Raw genomic sequence first — 21,599 nt, 5'->3', positions numbered from 1 at the left:
AACATCACAACAAAACTCTTGGATTAATTTGGTTAGGACATCATCAACCATCCCACTAATAAACCTGATCTAGAACTTTCAGTTTTTCATCTTTTTATCCATCTGAAGTTTTCGTTGTTTTTTTTCTTTTGGGGGGGGGCAAGGATTAAAGATTTTCTGATGACGGTGAGATCCAGAGTGCTATGGACCAATGAAACAGCAGGAAACTTTTTTGACAAAAATATCAGAAAGCTTATAATTCGACTGGCAAAGTGCACTGAGAACGAAGGTGACTACTTTGAAAAATAGTGTTTGATGTACATCTGTGAATTTGTAAATTTTTCATAAATATATTTCATTTCAAATTTTTAAACAATGCAATAATTTTAATTTCTGGATGTGGCCCATAGTTAAACCTATTGTCTGAATTGGCGTGGTTGGTGTTCATAGTGGACATGAAACATGCAGCAATAAAATCAACAACAATAAAATATATTACCTCTGTTTTTTCAGCCAGAGATGCCTTTGCTGCATCAATCATCAGTAGATTTCTTTGTATAGTCCGTGTAAGACGAATATATGTCAAATATGACAGTAAGTACTGTGCTGAAGACAGAGGTACTCCAGGTCCAGAACGGGTCTTAGCAGACTGAAAAAATTAATACTTCTTTTTACTTTAATTCCATGAGAACAATTTACAGTTTAACAAGACCAAGTCGTTAATGTATCTGAATAAGTGCCTGATTCACATTACTGTCTCTACCCTGAATAGTAAAGCCCCTTTGAATACTGTGTTTTTATAAGGGTTCTGAACCACTTGTCAATAAAACTTTAGCTATAGTGTAATCATAAAGTTATGTAGTAGAATTATGAACAGCCGACCAGTTGCAATGGGTAAAGAAATCTTTACCTAGGTTTCAACAAATTTAAATTTGTCTTCTTCAGAAGGTGGCAATTTTACATTAGTATGGACTGATGTATCATCGCCGTTTTTACAAATGTCTGCATAGATCCATTTGTCCAAATTAAAATATAGCCCTAAAAATAGGGTTTGTCATGTAAATATAAATTAGTACATGGATGTTGCAGAGCTCACAAGCGACTCGCCATTGCAACTGGTCGGCTGTTCATAATTCTATTACGTGGAACCGTTGCTGTTGTGCAGCTATGTTTAAAATAATAAAGTTATGTATTAAATCATCCCTTAGGAAGGAATTTTTTTTAAAATTAAATTTCGGATACAAGTCCTTTTATTCAAATCAAAATGTGTGCACAGCATTACAGTCCAGCTCTTAGAAACAATTTCATCAGTTTAATTGGACAGAGGACATCAACAACATTACACAAAACTTTCATGCAATACAAATCAACAGAAGGTCCCAGAGACAGCTTCATACCTGATCTGCTTTCAGTTCATCCTTTACTGCTGCTATAGCATCTTTACAGTCCAAAAGTAACTTCTCAATTAGTTCAATTTTGGATGCATTGTCTTCGGCACGTACTAAGCTTTTGTCCAATTCCTGTTCAGAAATGAAGAATAAACGCACTCGTTCTGGTCTGGCTGTCACAGATCGTCCTCTCCATTCAACTTCACATAGAGTTTCAGCTTTCCGTTCACGGGTCTGTACAATCAACAGCTGCAAAAAAACAGAAAGGAAGTAAAATGGATTATTTAGGAAAATTGGTGTGCTGAAAGACTGAAAATATACATTTTATCAATGTATATTTACGTGAAGACTGTGAAGGCGAGACAGACAGAGTTAAATGGTAAACTAGAGAAGCAAAGTTTCGCTTCCTGCTGAAACATAGCAAGGTGGGGGTGGAGGGTGACTCCACTTAATACAATTCAACTACTTGAATACAATTTTTTTTTTATATTTTCATTATGTACATAATACATATACTACAGGTAGGTAGAGTCATTAATTTCTTGATCCATGACTTAGTCATAAAACATTATACTTCACCAAGTGCCCCGATTGTATTTCATTGCAAAGGAATAATTAGTTTAACTACAACAGTTTATTTGAAGAACTATTAATTAAACATATTACATTACTACAAAACAAGTGGAGTTGATATTTCATCTGAGCAAATAGTTAATTGTTTGTAAAATAATGTACCTCACTCAAAAGCCCTTCAGCTGTTCATTTTGGTAAGCATTTCATGTTTTCCAAAAATGTTACAATTTAAAAAGAAATTTGTAATTATAATTCTACTTCCCATAATATACTTTTGCTATTTTGTTCTTTAAAACTGCGTAATTCTGAGAACTAAATTTCGTTGCCCTCCATTTTTTAAACTGAAAAGCACATTTGTTTAACAGTTTAAGGTTTTAATTAAAAAACTGAGTAAATTACAAATGTAAGAATATTGCATGACAATCAGTACATCCCAGTGGAGGTATACACAATTTAACTAAATAATCCACCTAGCTGTATTATTTTTGCAGTAATTCATCACACACATAAACCAATTTGTTACTTGTTCCTTTATAATGTTATTCCTAAACATGTCAATACATAGTTGTGAGAATCCACTGTTAGTCAGTCAGCATCTGGCAATAAAAATGTGAACATCTACATCAGAATCCACAGTCTGCCACCAGTACGTTAACATCTATATATCAGTGCAAATGTCTTTGGAAAGCTCTTTGAGTTTGTGGGAGTGATTCACTTTGGAAACATTGCATAGTTACTGTATTATATTTGTGTTGGTAGACTCTGAACTAGCTTGTGAAGGAACACTAATTAAAGATTGCCATTGTGTAAATAGTTTGTAGTTCAATAAATATGCTTACCCGTGTTTATTATTCAATATGAGACTTTTTACAAAGTGATCATCAAGTGATTATAAGTTACAATAAATCTGAAGATGTATAATTTTAACTAATGCTGTATTGCATACCACTTCAAAAATTGGTAGAAAATTAGAGCCAGCAACTAGATGGTGGATACTCGGCAACGAGTTAGCAAGGACACATAACACATCACAGGTGAGTCACACCACACTGTGTAAATAACTCCAGAGCGAAGGTCCTTACTCAGTCCGGTAATCTAAGAGAGATAACTGCATGCAAATATGACTTGGCCTGGCCAATTCTTATAATGCATTTCGGTTCCATCACAAACATAGAACCAAACTATGGACATACACCGAGGTTATAAATTTATGACTGAAGAAAAGATGGAACCAAGAGTAATGAATAACTCATACTGAAGCAAACTGAAGAGGCGTTGAACTTCAGGCTACACAAATCTTCCTCAGAAATGGAGAGGATGAGTGATAGTATCTTTCACATACGCTCTTGAAATCGTGTTTTCTCTTCTCCTTTACCAATGCATTAACCCAAAAGATAAAAGACCCTTCATTACTATTCTGTATTCCACAGCCGCTTGCAGTTTAATTTCTCACACGCTACATCTGAATGAAACACCTCATTATGTAGTAAAAGAGAGTGCCAAAATGAGTCTTCTTGACACATTAATTAAAATTACTGATAAACAAAATTATGTAAGACTGGGACTTGAACACATAGTTTTGTGTCTTTGTGATTGGTGTTCTACTGTTGAAGTCAACAGAATATGGAAACATAGGAAAGAAGTATTAGCAGAATAAGTATGCTTCGCAACATGTTCAGTTGGCAGAATGATGTACACAAAGGACCAGGTTGTTGAAGTGCAACATAAATAAAGCTATAAAAGCTATAACTAAATGTTGGACACAAATATAACTAACCACTCCACATGAATTGGCAAAAATAATCACTAACTAAATAGTGGAGGTGCTGAGCAGTAGATACACATACAAACGAAAACTTTGAGCAAACTACGTTCACATTCTTTTTCATGAACCGATCCACAGGTCGGCACCTTCACTACAGGGTCACTGGTTATCTTTACCCATTACATATCTTGGATTCACAGAGGATCTTATAGTATTGTTATCACAATATACTACATTTATAACAATAGTATATTCTAGATTGTTCAAATAGTTTGTTGCAAAAGATACAGTGTGCCTTTCCCCATACTACACTTTTCTATTAAAAAAGCTGTACTGATATATTATGAGGTTCATGACCACTCACATCTAATGTATCCAGCAATTCTCCATGACCATGACTTCTCATTTCCAGAAGATCATTAATCGCACTTTCATCACCGATGTTATAAGCACAATAACGTAAACTTGGTGCAATTTCATCGACTCTTTGCTTGTACAACAGTTGGTCGTCTTCAGGAAGTGCAAGAGACAGCTTTTCATACACCATTCTAGAAAAACAACTTTCTTTAACACATATGTTTACCACAAAGCCATATTATTGTGTTACACACAATGTGAATGTATCTTACAGTGTAATTTACTGGCTTGATGAATAGTGGATAGTATAATTACAAACCTCAAAACATTTTTACTTACTAGTGATCTTTAGTAATACTCTTACTTTAAAATTAAGTGAGACAAGTTATTCCTGGTGGTTATGATTACATGGCACTTTTTCTAAAGGTCAATAATTTTATTTAAACTACTTCAAATTTTACTTGCACACAAATTAACATCACAGCACTAATTATTCAGTTTTGGATAACTGGGCTTTATTAAATAAATACTGCAAAATGAAGATGTAGATATAAAATATGTCTCTTCCGAAGCAATGACATTATTTCACAACATCGTATTTCAGTCCATAACCAATCTGATGTGGTCCAAAATTTGTCATGTAGCATGGAACAATTGCAGAGAGTGGCAGTCTTTCTACAAAAGGATCAGCGTAAAAAATGCTGTCTTTTCAACACTTAAGCAAGTTACACAATTTGAGAATACCACTTTCAACACTTTTCTTTTTATGAAAGAGTGAAATCTCAAAAAAGCTTAATTTCCACACTAATGCTTCAATCAATCAATACACTCTACAATTTCATATTTCTTGCTTTTTGATTTGGACTAATTTTGGTTTACTAAAGACTATAAGTAACCTTTCAAGATATCGGTCGTCACTGGCATATATTTCATCATTACCCTGTTGATTTCCTCTTCATTTTTATCAATCCAATGTTGTCTGGCCTTGGTCACTGTTTCTCTTTGACAGAATCTTTCAAATGTGGTTAAATCTTTTAATTTTTTTCTGTGATATTCATTTCTTCCAGAGATCTTCTTCATGTTTACAAACCATTTTTCAGAGGAACTACATTTTCTGTTGCAACTGGAATCTAGTGCTGTTGACACTTGAGACGAGACAAACCATTTTAATCCTCAGTTTCTGTATGACATCAAATTTTGTTAAGCTCGAAGTAGTTGCACTGGCAGCAAGGGCTGCGTGTCTGAGGATTTTTCTATCTTTTTCTCCTTCTTCCTTTCCATGATTAATCCACTACTGTCAATTAGTGTCTGAAAGTAGTTTTAACTTGTGTGTCATTTTTTACTGAGTGACTGCAAGGATCTCCGTTCTCTTGATTCTCTCAGAATCTGAAACTTTTAATACACTGCACTGTACAAAATCACAAAGAAAACTGAATCAAAACCGAGTTTTAGGACTTCTTTGATGTTAGTCATGAAATAATCTCCATAAATGTCCTCATAGACCAATGTTAACCTAAGACATCTATTAAATTGTACTCAGAACAGGCTTCACCTTATTTTATTGGTTCCATTCAAGAGAAACTATAAGTGACTACGTGTTGATATATACAACTGCCAATACAATGTTTTTCAATAACAGAATAAGATCTTCAAAAATGCAAGGAGTTGATAGATTTGGTATAGAAAGTTCTGACAGACTGTATATAATTTAGGAGTAGCAGTAACAACTCATAGAATAGTAAAAGCGTTGCATTGTCATCAGCCAGGCAGGCACAGTATGAAATCACAAAGAAAACTGAATCACAATCGAATTTTAGGACTTCTAGAACTTCTTTGATGTTAGTCACAAAATAAATGGGCGCGCGCACACACACACACACAAACACACACACACACACACACACACACACACACACACACACACAGAGAGAGAGAGAGAGAGAGAGAGAGAGAGAGAGAGAGAGAGAGAGAGAGCTACACTGTATGGCAACTGAAAGCATGATGCTAGAACTGCAGTTCAGCACGTAGAATGCACTGAAAGGTTGTGTTGGGTGAAATGGGTGAGGGGAGCAGGGAGGAGCAGAGGAGGAGGATCTGGGGAGGACAGCAGATGAATCGGAGAGTGCCGGAAAGGGTATGAGATAGGAATGTGATATATGGGTGCCAGAGCCAGTGAGTTTGTGCACATCTACTGTCTCCCTCCAAGCCTTCAATCACCTTCAACAAACCTTCCTCTTGCTCCCCATCTCTTCTCTTCCCTCACACACTTCAACAAACCCTCACCCCAGTCTACTTGCCGAACTGCAGTCCTAGCATTGTGTACTCAGCTAGTACACTGTAGCTGTACTGGTTTGTGGAAGGGGGGGGGGGGGGTGTACCGTATATGTACTCTAGGTCAAAAAAGGATTTGTCCAAAGGCTGCTGTAGTTTTAATTCTTATTTGTGTGCCTGTCGAAAACTCAATGCTTCTCTATTTGATGTGCTGTTATCTCTACTCCTAAATTCTTTACCAGCTGATAGATTTGATCTTTTACAGTGTCATACTATGTTCATATCAACTGTGTGGTATGCTTTATGGAAACTGAAATCTGCAAGTACTATTAAATTTTTCTTGCAAGTACAGGATGAACATAAAGTCTGGGAACACTTTCAATTATTCGTTGCACGAGAAGTAAACATAATACAGATGTCATACATATTGCATTTTGAAGAGAAACTCTGAAAGTTTTTTTTACAAACATTCGACATGCAAACCATGAGTGACCCACCAGATGTCAATACAGTAATCGAATTCTTGCCATACCCATCTCAGCATGGCATCGTCGATTATGGCGGTCACTTCCCCTATTCTCTCCTGGAGCTCTGCTACATCACACGGTAGAGGCGGTATATACACCAGATCTTTAATGTGTCCCCACAGAAAAAAGTCACATGGAGTGAGCTCTGGTGATTGGGGAGGCCATTTCATGAAAAAGATGCCGCTTTCTGTAGCACAGCTGATCCATCAATGTGGCAGCTCCATGTTCAGGTACTCACTAGCACCAATTTGAATGGTTTCATAGACAGCTTCTGTTGCAGGACTTTTCACGCTGTCATTGGAGCCATTTCAAGTTCATGGGATGCATGACGCACCGATTTCTTTGGACGCCTTATGAATGTCTCACATATGTGCCCAGCATTCACTTCACTCACGCTGGGACGTCCGCTTCTCTTTGCCGGGTACAAGCAATCTGTCATAACGAATTTGTTGTTCCAATGGTAAATGGCCTTCCTTGTCAGTGGCTTCCTACCATACTTGGTTCTAAACATCTGTTGAACAGCTGTAGCACATTTGTTTATGTCTAACGCCAACACACAGAAAGCTCCCTCCACACCTGAAGTCGCCATGTTTGCGACTAGCACTGACTATCGGCAAATTACCAAACTACACTGTGGCAGTATATGTGAATAAAAACTTTCAGGGTTTCTCTTCAAAATGACATATGTATGATAACTGCACAATACAAATTTGTTAAGGCTTTCGTGGCCACTTGTTGACAAACTGCCTATTGGCTTCTGTCTCGGGTTCTTCGGCCGACGTTCATGTAATGATTTTCCTGACGTTTCGCCAGCACGAGTGGCTGGCATTGTCAAAGCTTCACCCTCCATTGCCGGTGGTGAACTGGAGGCGAGCTCGCGGCCGCAGACTATATGTACCTGGCGCGCCAACGTCCGAGGGCTTCTCTGCGGTCATTTCCGGTGCGGTTCTCCTCTTGCTACCTGCGACGGTCGTTCGCTGCAGTACGGGAAGCCAGGATCCGTTTACCTTAAGGCTTTCCTCTTTCTTGTTGAAACTGTTCGCGTGTTTTTGGATTTCTACAGCTTCTCTGAACAAGCGCGTGTGATAGTGCTTCTCTACAGCCAGAACATCCGTGTCGGCGAATTTTATAACGTGGTCGGTCTCATTCAGTGCGTGCTCTGCCACGGCCGATTTCTCCACCTGCCCCAACCTGCAATGTCGCTTATGCTCTTTGATCCTGGTGTTAATGGATCGTCCAGTCATTCCGACATAAACTTTTCCGCAAGTGCAAGGTATGCGGTATATTCCCGACATTGCAAGTGGGTCTCTTTTCTCCTTCGCCGATCTAAGACACTCTTTGATCTTCCTTGTCGGTTTGAAAATCGTCTTTACGCCATGTTTGCGCAATATACGGCCGATTCTGTCCGTCACTCTGGGAATGTATGGCAGAAAGGCCGTACCCGACATTTCTTTTTCTGGTTCCTTACTTCGCCGAGTGTTTGGCTCTGTTACACTTCTAATGTAATTTGTGGAGTACCCATTGCTCCTCAGAACAGTTTCCAGGTGTTGCATTTCTCGTTTGAGGTGTTGAGGCTCAAACGAGAAATGCAACACCTGGAAACTGTTCTGAGGAGCAATGGGTACTCCACAAATTACATTAGAAGTGTAACAGAGCCAAACACTCGGCGAAGTAAGGAACCAGAAAAAGAAATGTCGGGTACGGCCTTTCTGCCATACATTCCCAGAGTGACGGACAGAATCGGCCGTATATTGCGCAAACATGGCGTAAAGACGATTTTCAAACCGACAAGGAAGATCAAAGAGTGTCTTAGATCGGCGAAGGAGAAAAGAGACCCACTTGCAATGTCGGGAATATACCGCATACCTTGCACTTGCGGAAAAGTTTATGTCGGAATGACTGGACGATCCATTAACACCAGGATCAAAGAGCATAAGCGACATTGCAGGTTGGGGCAGGTGGAGAAATCGGCCGTGGCAGAGCACGCACTGAATGAGACCGACCACGTTATAAAATTCGCCGACACGGAAGTTCTGGCTGTAGAGAAGCACTATCACACGCGCTTGTTCAGAGAAGCTGTAGAAATCCAAAAACACGCGAACAGTTTCAACAAGAAAGAGGAAAGCCTTAAGGTAAACGGATCCTGGCTTCCCGTACTGCAGCGAACGACCGTCGCAGGTAGCAAGAGGAGAACCGCACCGGAAATGACCGCAGAGAAGCCCTCGGACGTTGGCGCGCCAGGTACATATAGTCTGCGGCCGCGAGCTCGCCTCCAGTTCACCACCGGCAATGGAGGGTGAAGCTTTGACAATGCCAGCCACTCGTGCTGGCGAAACGTCAGGAAAATCATTACATGAACGTCGGCCGAAGAACCCGAGACAGAAGCCAATAGGCAGTTTGTCAACTGCACAATGTTTGGTTCTTGTGCAATAAATAATTGAACGTGTTCCCGGACTTTATGTACAACCTGTACTATTAAATTTTTCTTGCATATATTAGTCCTTCAGCTGAGAAGTTCAAAGTTGCAGATTTATTTGTTGTAACATAAATTTTTCCAGAAACCACTTAGCTTTCATAAAAAAAAATTTATTCACCTTGCTGCTTTTACAGCACTAACAGTGCAATAGGCATTACCTTTATAGCAGGGAGTTGCTTATGTAGCTACTGGCATGTCCTTTGTTTCCTTTTTTGTGTAGCAGGTGTATCAGTTCTTTTTATTTATTAATTTTTCATCCCAAGTGCACCAGAGGACACAAAGAACCACAAAATATTTGTGGTTCCTCTTACATAAAACACACTGAAGCCTGTTCTTATTACCCTAAATACAACTTAAGTTATGTGACAGTCTCTTCAGCCATATTCACAATTAACAATAGCGTGACAAGGATATATTGCTACTCAGCACATAGAGGATGCACTGAACTGCAGTTAGGCATGATGAAAAGACTGCTAAAGATTGAAGCTTTGCGTAGCAATCCACCCTCTTCATATCGTTTTCATTCTATGCTAAACTTTGCATTATTTGTATCCACAATTAGATTTACCTACATTTTTATTATCATTCATGAGCGCGCGCGCACACACACACACACACACACACACACACACACACAGAGAGAGAGAGAGAGAGAGAGAGAGAGCACTTTTAGAGTGTCCTATACATATTAAGTCTCAGGTTTCCAATCAGCAACACTGATTCTGACAAACAGAACATAATGTAGAATTGTGTAAGTGAGGAAGTATGAATGAAACAAAAATCAAGTTCATTGATAACACATAGTTGTTGAAAGATAAATGGGAAAAATGAAAGAAATAAGCACACATTAACTTCTTTTTCAGAGTGTCATGATATGATTTAAGTTCAGAACAAATGACACCACCAAATACTATTAAACCAATGTGATAGTAACATTTTCTATGTATATTCTATTTTTACACCGACCAAATTTTATAATTACTTTTATTAACAAATTAAACAGTTCAGCAAATAAATGAAGAAAAGTAAGTGGTGGGCATCGAATGTAATACTTACTAAGGAAAAGTATTTTACACATCAATATAATGTTCAATGCAAATATTCAGTCTCAATACCAAATGCTAAAATTGGATTTTCTGCATATTCAATGCTCTAATTGCCCACAAAAAAATTACATTTTTCAAGTGGTAATCCAAACAATTTTCGTTCCATGAAAACTTACTGTGCTTTCTTAAGATTTTCCATTGCAGACTTCCACAGTTGCAGTTCAAAATGCAAACTGCCATGTATCCACGCTACATATGCCTGAGCTTCAAGTTTAGTGCGTGCATCGCATCTGGTATTCTGCATAAATTGAAAGAAAAATAACAACTTTTGTATCACATAAATTAACTGTATCTGATGATAAAGTAAAGTGAAGCAATATCACAATTCTCTTATTATGTACAGTAAATGTCTAACACAGAAACTGAGTAGCGACTATTTCACTCAGTAATTTAGATTCCTGCCAAACAACTGCAATCTTGTTCACAATATATTAACGTGTTCCACACTATTTTAAATCAGAAATATAGTATTCTTTAATGTCCTACCCCAAAATTTCAGTTATCCATGTGAATGGGGAACACCAAACAAAGCTCTTTTAAAAAATTATACAAATAAAAATATTTCACAGATAAAGTTGACACCTGACTTACATTTTCACAATATACAGGGTGAGTTACTAACTATTGCCACCTAGAATAACTCTGAAAGTATGATAGTAGCTGAAAAGTTTGTGGGACAAAAGTTGCTTGGAAGTACGGGGGCCATAATATGAGGTTGGTTTTCTGTTGCTAGGTGGGATTGCTTCAGAGCTATGAGGGTCAACTCTGTTTTTTTTTAAATGGGATGCTATAGTTTTGTTCTTATTTTCTGATAGCGGCTATCAAGATGAATCCAATGATTTGTAATAGTAAGGGCTTTGAAGGTCAACGAAGGTGGCACGAATGTCCATTTACAGAATGTGTTCGAAGTGATGACAATTGGTATTAATGCAGTGCTGCAATCTTCTTATCTTGGATTGAGTGGTATTCCTTCGGCACTTATCGAAGCACATGCTCTGACAATCCTCTCTCGTATATCATGCAAATACTAAATATTCATTGAGTACAGCGTATCCACCTAATGTGCCATTGACATGTAAACACTATTCGACGATTTTGCAATACAACACTAATAGGAATGGTAAGACTAGTAACGTCGAATCAAGCAAATGTGAATGATGTATTCCTTCAAATAACAAGTTGATATGCTCCTCATTTATGGAGATGCCAACGAAATTCAGTGAGAGCTAGAGACACATATGCTGAAAGATATCCTCAACATACCCTACACCTCATACATTTAAATATATGTACAATAAATTGAGAACAACTGGATCTTTGACGCATTGGAAACATATCAGGCAAAGGAAAGTTACTAACAAGGAAATGGAAATTGGTAATCTTGCCACTGTGGTTCGAGATCCTTGTGTTAGGTCGCATAAAATCGCAGGGGAATCTGGCATGAGCCAGAGTAGTGTTGTTCACGTTCTGCATCGCCATAAATATCAGCCTTACCATATCAGTCTCCACCAAGAATTAACTAGTACGGCTTGTACGTGTTGCATTGAATTCTGCCGATGGGCTCAACTTCAGATTCAGAGGGGTGACACATTCATTAATTTGATTTTATGTACTGGCAAAGCTACATTCATGAACCATGGAAATTTTAATTTGCATAACATGCATTATTGGGCATCTGAAAATCCATGTCGGATGCGGCAAGTTGCACACCAAAAACCGTGGTCGGTGAATGTATGGTGTGGGATTCTGGAGGATAGAATTATAGGTTCCTATTTCATCAAAAGAAGTCTTAATGCTAGGAAGTACATCACATTCCTGCACGAAACATTATGTCTGTTATTGGAAGAAATACCTTTAGGAACAAGGAACCGAGTTCGATACCAACACAATGGGTGTCTGGCACATATTTCGCTGTTGGCTAGAAATGAGTTGCAGAGACAGTTCCCAAATCATTGGATTGGATGCAGAGTAGATGTGTCATGGCCGGCTCATTCGCCAGACTTGACGCCTCTGGATTTTTTCTTGTGGGGATTCGTAAGACAGACATTGTTTATAAAGATGTTCCAACTACACCTGAAGATATGCGAGAGAGAATTGTCAGAGTATGTGCTTCAATAAGTGCCAATGTGATAAGGAATACCACTCAATCCATGATAACAAGATTGCTGCACTGCATATATACCAATGGTCATCACTTCGAACACCTTCTGTAAATAGATGTTCATGCCACCTTTTTGACCTTCGTTGACCTTCAAAGACCTTACCGTTACACATAATTGGATTCATCTCGATAGCTGCTATCAGAAAATAAGTACCAAACTATAGCATCCCATTTAAGAAAACAAAGTTGACCTTCATATCTCTGAAGCGACCTCACCTAGCAACAAAAAACCAACGTCATAATATGGCCCGGATTGCCCCATGCAACTTTTGTCCCACAAACTTTTCAGCTCATATCATGCTTTCAGAGTTATTCTTGGTGACAATAGTTAGTGACTCACACTGTATATGCCAGCATAATGTAAACACAATTTGATCAGTGTCAACACAATCTCAGTGAACTTTTCAACTTTTCCTTACAATATAACTTATAAACGACTTAACATCTGGACTGTCACGATACGGAGATACATAAGGTGAGATTGCGAAAAGGCTACTGTTGCATCAGTATGCCACTGACATCATCTATGACCACTGAATAACAGATCTAAAATAAACATGAGCAAATATTATAGAGTGTAACCAAAATATAACTAACTCAGTGAGTTTTTTGAAACTTGGGGCAACACAACTCAATTTTCAAGAAACCATGGCACAGTATGAAATTTTTGTTGACAGTCAGCGAATGTAGTAAAATATGGCACTGAAGATCATCTGATCTCTCTATTTGTGATATTTTTCCTCAGGAGCAAGTAGTCTGGTCAAGCGTATGAAAATAATCCTCAAGCACTTGAAGAGCTGTGGCAGAACACTGGAAACACTATGTCTCCCAGCCCTAAGGCCGGTATTACACTGTAGAAGACCTGTCAAATACAGAATCTCTGAAATTGTACTGTGGTACTTTCATCACAGTTAGAATGTGGTCCTAGCTTTTGTAAAAAGATTTGTCGAAGAACTTCGACAGTGTAATACAAGACTAAGAAAGAGCTGCTGCTCATGTCTCCACTCATTGTTCTGAGACTTCATAGGAGATTTAAAATGACAGTACTATTTGGTATTCAGATAAAGATTTACATATTCACAGCAATTAAACAATAAATAAGACCTCTTGAATAATATGCACAACTTTTCTGTTTTGTGTTTATCTAATTATTATTTCTTAAGTGTTTCAAAGTCATGACAAGTAAACAAGGTACTGCTTACTCCTTCATTCATTAACACAGGACATGCAATTATTCCCGTGTGTGTGTGTGTGTGTGTGTGTGTGTGTGCGCGCACGCGCGCGCGCGTGCGCAAGCGCGCGCGTGCGCACGCGCGCGCGTGCGCACGCGCGCGCGTGCGCACTCGCGCGCGTGCGCACTCGCGCGCGTGCGCACTCGCGCGCGCGTGCACATGCGCGCGCGTGCACATGCGCGCGCACACACGCGTGTCCAATACTATTTGGAACACTTAATACAACAGTGGTTTAGAAGGGGGATCTAGAAGTTGTCTGTTGCTGACAGTTTCAACTCATCAGGCATCCACCATGTTAGCATGTAGCAACCTTTGAGGTTGTAGGTACCTACAGTGTGAACCAAACTACACCGAGGTATAAGGGTAGCACATTATAGAGTACTAGGAGTTTCCTAGGTTTCTTACCACTCATTTAACTCTGTATCTGTACTGCATTAAAACACACTGATGAGACCAAACATTATGACCACCAGCTTAATAGTGTGTTGGTTCATCTTTGAAACACAATACATCATGCAATTCCAGTGGTTTGTCGGAGTGGAGCTTCCGATATTATCCCAGATGTGCTCCATCAGTTTTAGATTGAACAAATTTCAACGTGAATTCGCTGCAATGCTCCTCAAACCGCTGTAGCACCACTCTAACCTTGTGACATGGACAGTTATACTGCTGGAAGATGCCATCACCATTGAGAAAGAAATAAGCCATAAAGGGATGCTGGTGGTCAATAATAATGTTCACACAGTCCACAGTGGTCAAGGTGCTTTCAATTGCTACCATAGGTCCCAAGGAAGCCTAAGTCAATGTACCTCACACTATAATACTGTTCCCACCAGCCTGCACCCATGGAGAGGTACATGTTTCGAGCAACTGTTTGCCAGCATGACAGAGTATCAGGTCACAGCCACCAACATGGTGTAGCAAGAAATGTGATTTCATTGCTCCATGGTCTAATCTCCATGAGCCTGTGCTCACTTTAGTCACATTTGGTTATGTCATTGGGTCAACATGGGAACACAATTAGGTTGTCTGCTACTGAGCCCAATGTTCAACAATATGCACTGAACAGTTTGCTCCAACACCCACGTTTGCAACAGTAATGCACTCTGCCACTAGATCTGACGCAGATTGTCAACTATCATGCATTAGAGTGGAAATCTGACTTCTATGTTCTGTGATGTAGTGTGAATGTCAAACACATTGTCACCTATTGAGGTATTCATGATCCCTCAAACACATTCTGTAGATGCTCTTGACAGTAGCATCCTAACAGACAACAAGCTTCAGTATTACCAAGATTCAAAGGTGACAGGCCATAACAATCTCCCCTGGGTCAAAGTTGCTTATGTCACTGTGTTTCCCCCCATTTGCAGCCTCTTGGAAACAAACTTGTTCCATTCACTCATTGTACATGCTGTCGACAACAGTAATGTCCACTTCACTCTTTGCCCTCAAGCATTCAGCACCGCTTGATTCTGTCTCGACTTTTGTTTTTCCTGTAGTGTTAGTTGTATCAACATAGCAGTATAGATACACCGATGAAAAGTTGGCCAACTCTTGCTTTGTTTATGGGTTCACTGAATGCAACACAGCACCACATTATGCTGAGCTGTTCTCACAACCACCAGGAAAGTGTCTGACCAGTGTAAAGTCTATATTTTTTTAAATTGATATTTCTGGAAGAGGGAAAAAAACCTCATTTCTTAAAAATAAATAGTCTGTCCTAGGTACAGTACACAGCGAAATCATTATGAAGATTTTTTTTGCTAAAATTTCAGTAAGTGTGTCTCATAGTGCTCTTTTTGGCACTTCCACAGATATTTCTGTTTCTGAACACAATCTTCCACTTTTAATTAGTTATTTTTATCTATACTTCAGTTCTGTACAAACACTGTCAATCTAATGTTCTCGTAATAGTCAATATCTTTGAGTGTGCTTAGCAGAGCAATGTTGGCAGTATTTGCTATGAGGTGCGAAAGGAAGGTAAGAGGACTGTCATCAGGTAGTAGAAAAGTAGCCAATGAAAGTCCAGTGAGCAAAGAATGTGTTTGCAACAATGAGTGGAGTCAAAAAGTACTTGCTCAAATCCTAATGGTGACACAAAGAGCACATATGCTGTGCATTAAAGAGGGAACAGTGATCAATCACAAATAATAGCAATAATTAACTTTGTAATAAAAATATATGTGTTTTGTATAATAATACAAGTGAAATGACAATGCAAAGTATGTGACATGTAAGTGACCTGTGTTCACAGACTATCTTCTGAATAAGAATTTGAAATGTTTGGTTAACGTAGCTGGCTGGACTGCTTATTAACCAATCTATCAATGCAACCTTCATTCCAAATTAATAGTAAAAAATGCAGAAGGTGTGGTGACAAAAAATTAAGGGAACCACAATTTACCTGCAAGGAACATCAAATGATTTGGTCTTTCACTGCCACCTTTCTTTTCTAATTCTTCCACATATTTTAATTCCGGAAATTTTTTCTCTAGCACTGTCACATTCCTCTCAGTAGAGGCGGTTTGGTATAGTGACACTTCTATGGATGCTGCCAGCACCTCTCGCATCCCAATTTCAGCAGTTTAGTCATTCCAGTCTCCATTAAGGTTCTCATTGTCATTTCTTCCTTTTTAAGAAAACAAATTATCTAGTATGTCAAAGTGCCCTTCTCATTGCCTACAACCCGTCTGCTCTATTCTGAGGCACAGTCGTTACACTGGAAACCACATCATCTGTGTGCTTATTATTGCTGACACTGGAAACAGTTCTTAATGTATTTACCCTAGACGCTTAGTCTAGGTTAAGGATAATTTTCTGTGGTAAGTTAAGCAGTTCTGCTTGTAGGTCACGAATAATACTGGGCATGAAATGTACTGAAAACACAGTGGAAGCTGAAACAATGCTATCTTTCTGTGACCCTCTGTACTCATCAAATTGTTGATCAGTATATAGCTATAATTTGGGCTCACTCTCCTAATAATTTTGTTTTTAACTGAAATTAGCATTTCTTTTTAGTTGTGTCTGGCATGTTCTGGACTCTCATTACTTTGCAACTGAACATGCCATGTAACTGTACACACAATGCAGAACATTCACTAGCTTTGTAGAAAAGTGTATGGACACTGCTAGCCTTTTCCTGCCACAAATAGTTACCACACTGAGATCAGTTCATGTCGCATGCCCACTGAGTGCCTTATCTTATTGTGAAGTTATCATCACAACTACCATTACTTCACTCAGTTTGTTGTGTGAACACAGATCTAATTGTCCAGTACTACTGACTGCGTCTGCCACAGGGCACAATGCGCTTAGTACAAATGTTCGTTCAAGGCATGCACTTCTTTTGCTCTGTCTTGAGCACGCTATTCCAACTTGAGTGCCCGCAGGCAGAAAGGTGTCCTTGGGCACAGGTAGGTGCAATGGGTAAGTAGCCTACATGCAGTCAGGCAGCTTGGCTGCAGTCTATGCGACTGTATGCCTCAGCTGAGCACTTGTGGGTAGGGGTGGCCAAGTGGTCACACATGTGCAGAACACTTGCTACAGGGCCATCTAGTGAGTGGGCTATACTACAGTGTGTAAACTTTTAGATGGCAGACCTCTCCCTAGTCCTGAATCGGTAGAAGTCGGTAAATGTCGGGAGGCTTCGGTAGGCACGCAGTTTCGACTGCTGCCAACATTACGTAGCTGACTGTGTTGTACAAGGTAGCCATTGTCATCTGCTTCATTATTGTTTTGCACTGTACTGTTCTGCGTGTTTTTATTATGCAGTTGTGGTAAACATTATCAAAATGAGTGAAGAGGCAGTTGCTGGCCCATCTCGGGAGTCACCAACAACCCCTACCGGTAGGCCCACGGTTAGAAGGAAACCAGTATTACGTAGTGATGCTCGCAAAATTATACTGCGTGTGATTGAATGCTGCGAAAGGGAAAGGGAGCAGGAAAAAATGCTTCACCCCATTTACAAATCTTCAGTGAGAGCTGCTACATACACAGGACAAAGCATGCGTAGCATTGGAAGATTATAACAGTATCCAAGAATCATCCTGGCGTATCACCACAAACGCCTGGAAAGAAAAGGGGAGTTTCCATTTCAGATATTTTGTTCGCGATCACTTTGAAGGAGCCCCCTATTTCGTCCGAATTACCTTACATTTCATTTTTCCTTGCTACCGCATTGCTTTGTATGGAAACACCACTGGTTACTGTATTATTTCGAAACACATTCATACTACAGTATGAACCGGCTGTTCAGAGCATCCTCCTACAGGCCAACCGCAAATTAGAACAGCATGCCACCCTTCACCTCAAAAAACTATCCAATCTCCTGGTTTCCCACCTCCGGAAAGGCAACTCACTCACCCTTCACAACCTTTCCAGCAAACCTCAACCTCCTCTCATTGCACACAAACCCAGTCTCTCCCATCTACTCAACCTCCCACTTCCAGCTCCACTCCCTCCAAAACCTCAAAATTCCAATCAACACAATCTGGAACCACAACACCCTAATTCAGTAGTTAACCTTTCCTCCAAACCTCTCTCCCAATCCGAAACCTCTGTCCTATCCAAAGGCCTCACCTTCAGCCCCACCCCCAGATTCAGCCAAACAGCCCTCGTCAAAGATTTACTGTCCTACACTCGTACTCTCTGCTGGAAGTATCACTTTGCCACGAAGAAAAATGATCCTAACCCTACTCCTAATGATCCAACTCCCCAAGATACTATCCAAATTGAACCCTGCCTGGAACAGTTCCGTCCTCCGTCACAGCGGGACCCACCTCCTCTTCCTCAAAATCACCCTCTCCAAACCTTCCAGGAATTTCTGACTTCCAGCCTTGCCTCTCAATCCTTCTTAAAAAACCTTAATCCTACTCCCAACATCACCACTGCTGAAGCCCAGGCTATCCGTGATCTGAAGGCTGACCGGTCCATCGTCATCCTTCCGGCGGACAAGGGTTCCACGACCGTGGTACTTGATCGTCGGGAGTATGTGGCTGAGGGACTGCGTCAGCTTTCAGACAACACCACATACAAAGTTTGCCAAGGTAATCCCATTCCTGATGTCCAGGCAGAGCTTCGAGGAATCCTCAGAACCTTAGGCCCCCTACAAAACCTTTCACCTGACTCCATCAACCTCCTGACCCCACCGACACCCCGCACCCCTACCTTCTTCCTAAAATTCACAAACCCAATCATCCCGGCCGCCCCATTGTAGCTGGTTACCAAGCCCCCACAGAACGTATCTCCGCCTACGTAGATCAACACCTTGAACCCATTACATGCAGTCTCCCATCCTTCATCAAAGACACCAACCACTTCCTCGAACGCCTGGAATCCTTACCCAATCCGTTACCCCCGGAAACCATCCTTGTAACCATTGATGCCACTTCCTTATACACAAATATCCCGCACGTCCAGGGCCTCGCTGCGATGGAGCACTTCCTTTCACGCCGATCACCTGCCACCCTACCTAAAACCTCTTTCCTCATTACCTTAGCCAGCTTCATCCTGACCCACAACTTCTTCACTTTTGAAGGCCAGACATACCAACAATTAAAGGGAACAGCCATGGGTACCAGGATGGCCCCCTCATACGCCAACCTATTCATGGGTCGCTTAGAGGAAGCCTTCTTGGTTACCCAGGCCTGCCAACCCAAAGTTTGGTACAGATTTCTTGATGACATCTTCATGATCTGGACTCACAGTGAAGAAGAACTCCAGAATTTCCTCTCCAACCTCAACTCCTTTGGTTCCATCAGATTCACCTGGCCCTACTCCAAATCCCATGCCACTTTCCTTGATGTTGACCTCCACCTGTCCAATGGCCAGCTTCACACGTCCGTCCACATCAAACCCACCAACAAGCAACAGTACCTTCATTACGACAGCTGCCACCCATTCCACATCAAACGGTCCCTTCCCTACAGCCTGGGTCTTCGTGGCAAACGAATCTGCTCCAGTCCGGAATCCCTGAACCATTACACCAACAACCTGACAACAGCTTTTGCATCCCGCAACTACCCTCCCGACCTGGTACAGAAGCAAATAAGCAGAGCCACTTCCTCATCCTCTCAAACCCAGAACCTCCCACATAAGAACCACAAAAGTGTCCCACTTGTGACAGGATATTTTCCGGGATGGATCAGATTCTGAATGTGGCTCTCCAGCAGGGACACGACTTCCTCAAATCCTGCCCTGAAATGAGATCCATCCTTCATGAAATCCTCCCCACTCCACCAAGAGTGTCTTTCCGCCGTCCACCTAACCTTCGTAACCTCTTAGTTCATCCCTATGAAATCCCCAAACCACCTTCCCTACCCTCCGGCTCCTACCCTTGTAACCGCCCCCGGTGTAAAACCTGTCCCATGCACCCTCCCACCACCACCTACACCAGTCCTGTAACCTGGAAGGTGTACACGATGAAAGGCAGAGCCACGTGTGAAAGCACCCACGTGATCTACCAACTGACCTGCCTACACTGTGATGCATTCTATGTGGGAATGACCAGCAACAAACTGTCCATTCGCATGAATGGACACAGGCAGACAGTGTTTGTTGGTAATGAGGATCACCCTGTGGCTAAACATGCCTTGGTGCACGGCCAGCACATCTTGGCGCAGTGTTACACCGTCCGGGTTATCTGGATACTTCCCACCAACACCAACCTATCCGAACTCCGGAGATGGGAACTTGCTCTTCAATATATCCTCTCTTCCCGTTATCCACCAGGCCTCAATCTCCGCTAATTTCAAGTTGCCGCCACTCATACCTCACCTGTCATTCAACAACATCTTTGCTCTGCACTTCTGCCTCGACTGACATCTCTGCCCAAACTCTTTGTCTTTAAATATGTCTGCTTGTGTCTGTATATGTGTCGATGGATATGTGTGTGTGTGCGAGTGTATACCTGTCCTTTTTTCCCCCTAAGGTAAGTCTTTCCGCTCCCGGGATTGGAATGACTCCTTACCCCCTCCCTTAAAACCCACATCCTTTCGTCTTTCCCTCTCCTTCCCTCTTTCCTGATGAGGCAACAGTTTGTTGCGAAAGCTTGAATTTTGTGTGTATGTTTGTGTGTCTATCGACGTGCCAGCACTTTCGTTTGGTAAGTCACATCATCTTTGTTTTTAGATATATTTTTCCCACGAGGAATGTTTCCCTCCCTCCCTCTCTCTCTCTCTCTCTCTCTCTCTCTCTCTCTCTCTCTCTATATATATATATATATATATATATATATATATATATATACACGTGGGAATGTTTCCCTCCCTCTCTCTCTCTCTCTCTCTCTCTCTCTCTCTCTCTCTCTCTCTATATATATATATATATATATATAGGGAAACATTCCACGTAGGAATATATATATATAAATGTATAAAACAAAGATGATGTGACTTACCGAACGAAAGCGCTGGCAGGTCGATAGACACACAAACAAACACAAACACACACACAAAATTCAAGCTTTTGCAACAAACTGTTGCCTCATCAGGAAAGAGGGGAAGGAGAGGGAAAGACGAAAGGATGTGGGTTTTAAGGGAGAGGGTAAGGAGTCATTCCAATCCCGGGAGCGGAAAGACTTACCTTAGGGGGAAAAAAGGACAGGTATACACTCGCACACACACACATATCCATCCACACATATGCAGACACAAGCAGACATATTGGTCGTTAAATATGTCTGCTTGTGTCTGTATATGTGTGGATGGATATGTGTGTGTGTGCGAGTGTATACCTGTCCTTTTTTCCCCCCTAAGGTAAGTC

General features: G+C 40.7%; 1 protein-coding gene across 1 annotated transcript in view; it reads right to left on the bottom strand.

Moving 5' to 3' along the window:
- LOC126235869 (signal recognition particle subunit SRP68) overlaps window positions 1–21,599 on the bottom strand; it is an 85,155-nt gene that overhangs the window by 23,551 nt on the left and 40,005 nt on the right. Inside the window, exons 5-8 of the mRNA XM_049944773.1 lie at window positions 10,559–10,680; window positions 4,070–4,253; window positions 1,377–1,616; window positions 479–628 (exon numbers count right to left, since the gene is read on the bottom strand). Coding sequence (XP_049800730.1) covers window positions 479–628; window positions 1,377–1,616; window positions 4,070–4,253; window positions 10,559–10,680 — 696 coding nt within the window. The remainder of the gene's footprint in view (window positions 1–478; window positions 629–1,376; window positions 1,617–4,069; window positions 4,254–10,558; window positions 10,681–21,599) is intronic.

Source organism: Schistocerca nitens, chromosome 2 (genome assembly GCF_023898315.1).
Source record: "Schistocerca nitens isolate TAMUIC-IGC-003100 chromosome 2, iqSchNite1.1, whole genome shotgun sequence".
Classification (NCBI taxonomy): Eukaryota; Metazoa; Arthropoda; class Insecta; order Orthoptera; family Acrididae; genus Schistocerca; species Schistocerca nitens.
The sequence above is the reverse complement of the archived record's forward strand: the minus strand, read 5'-3'. Positions and strand labels throughout refer to the sequence as shown.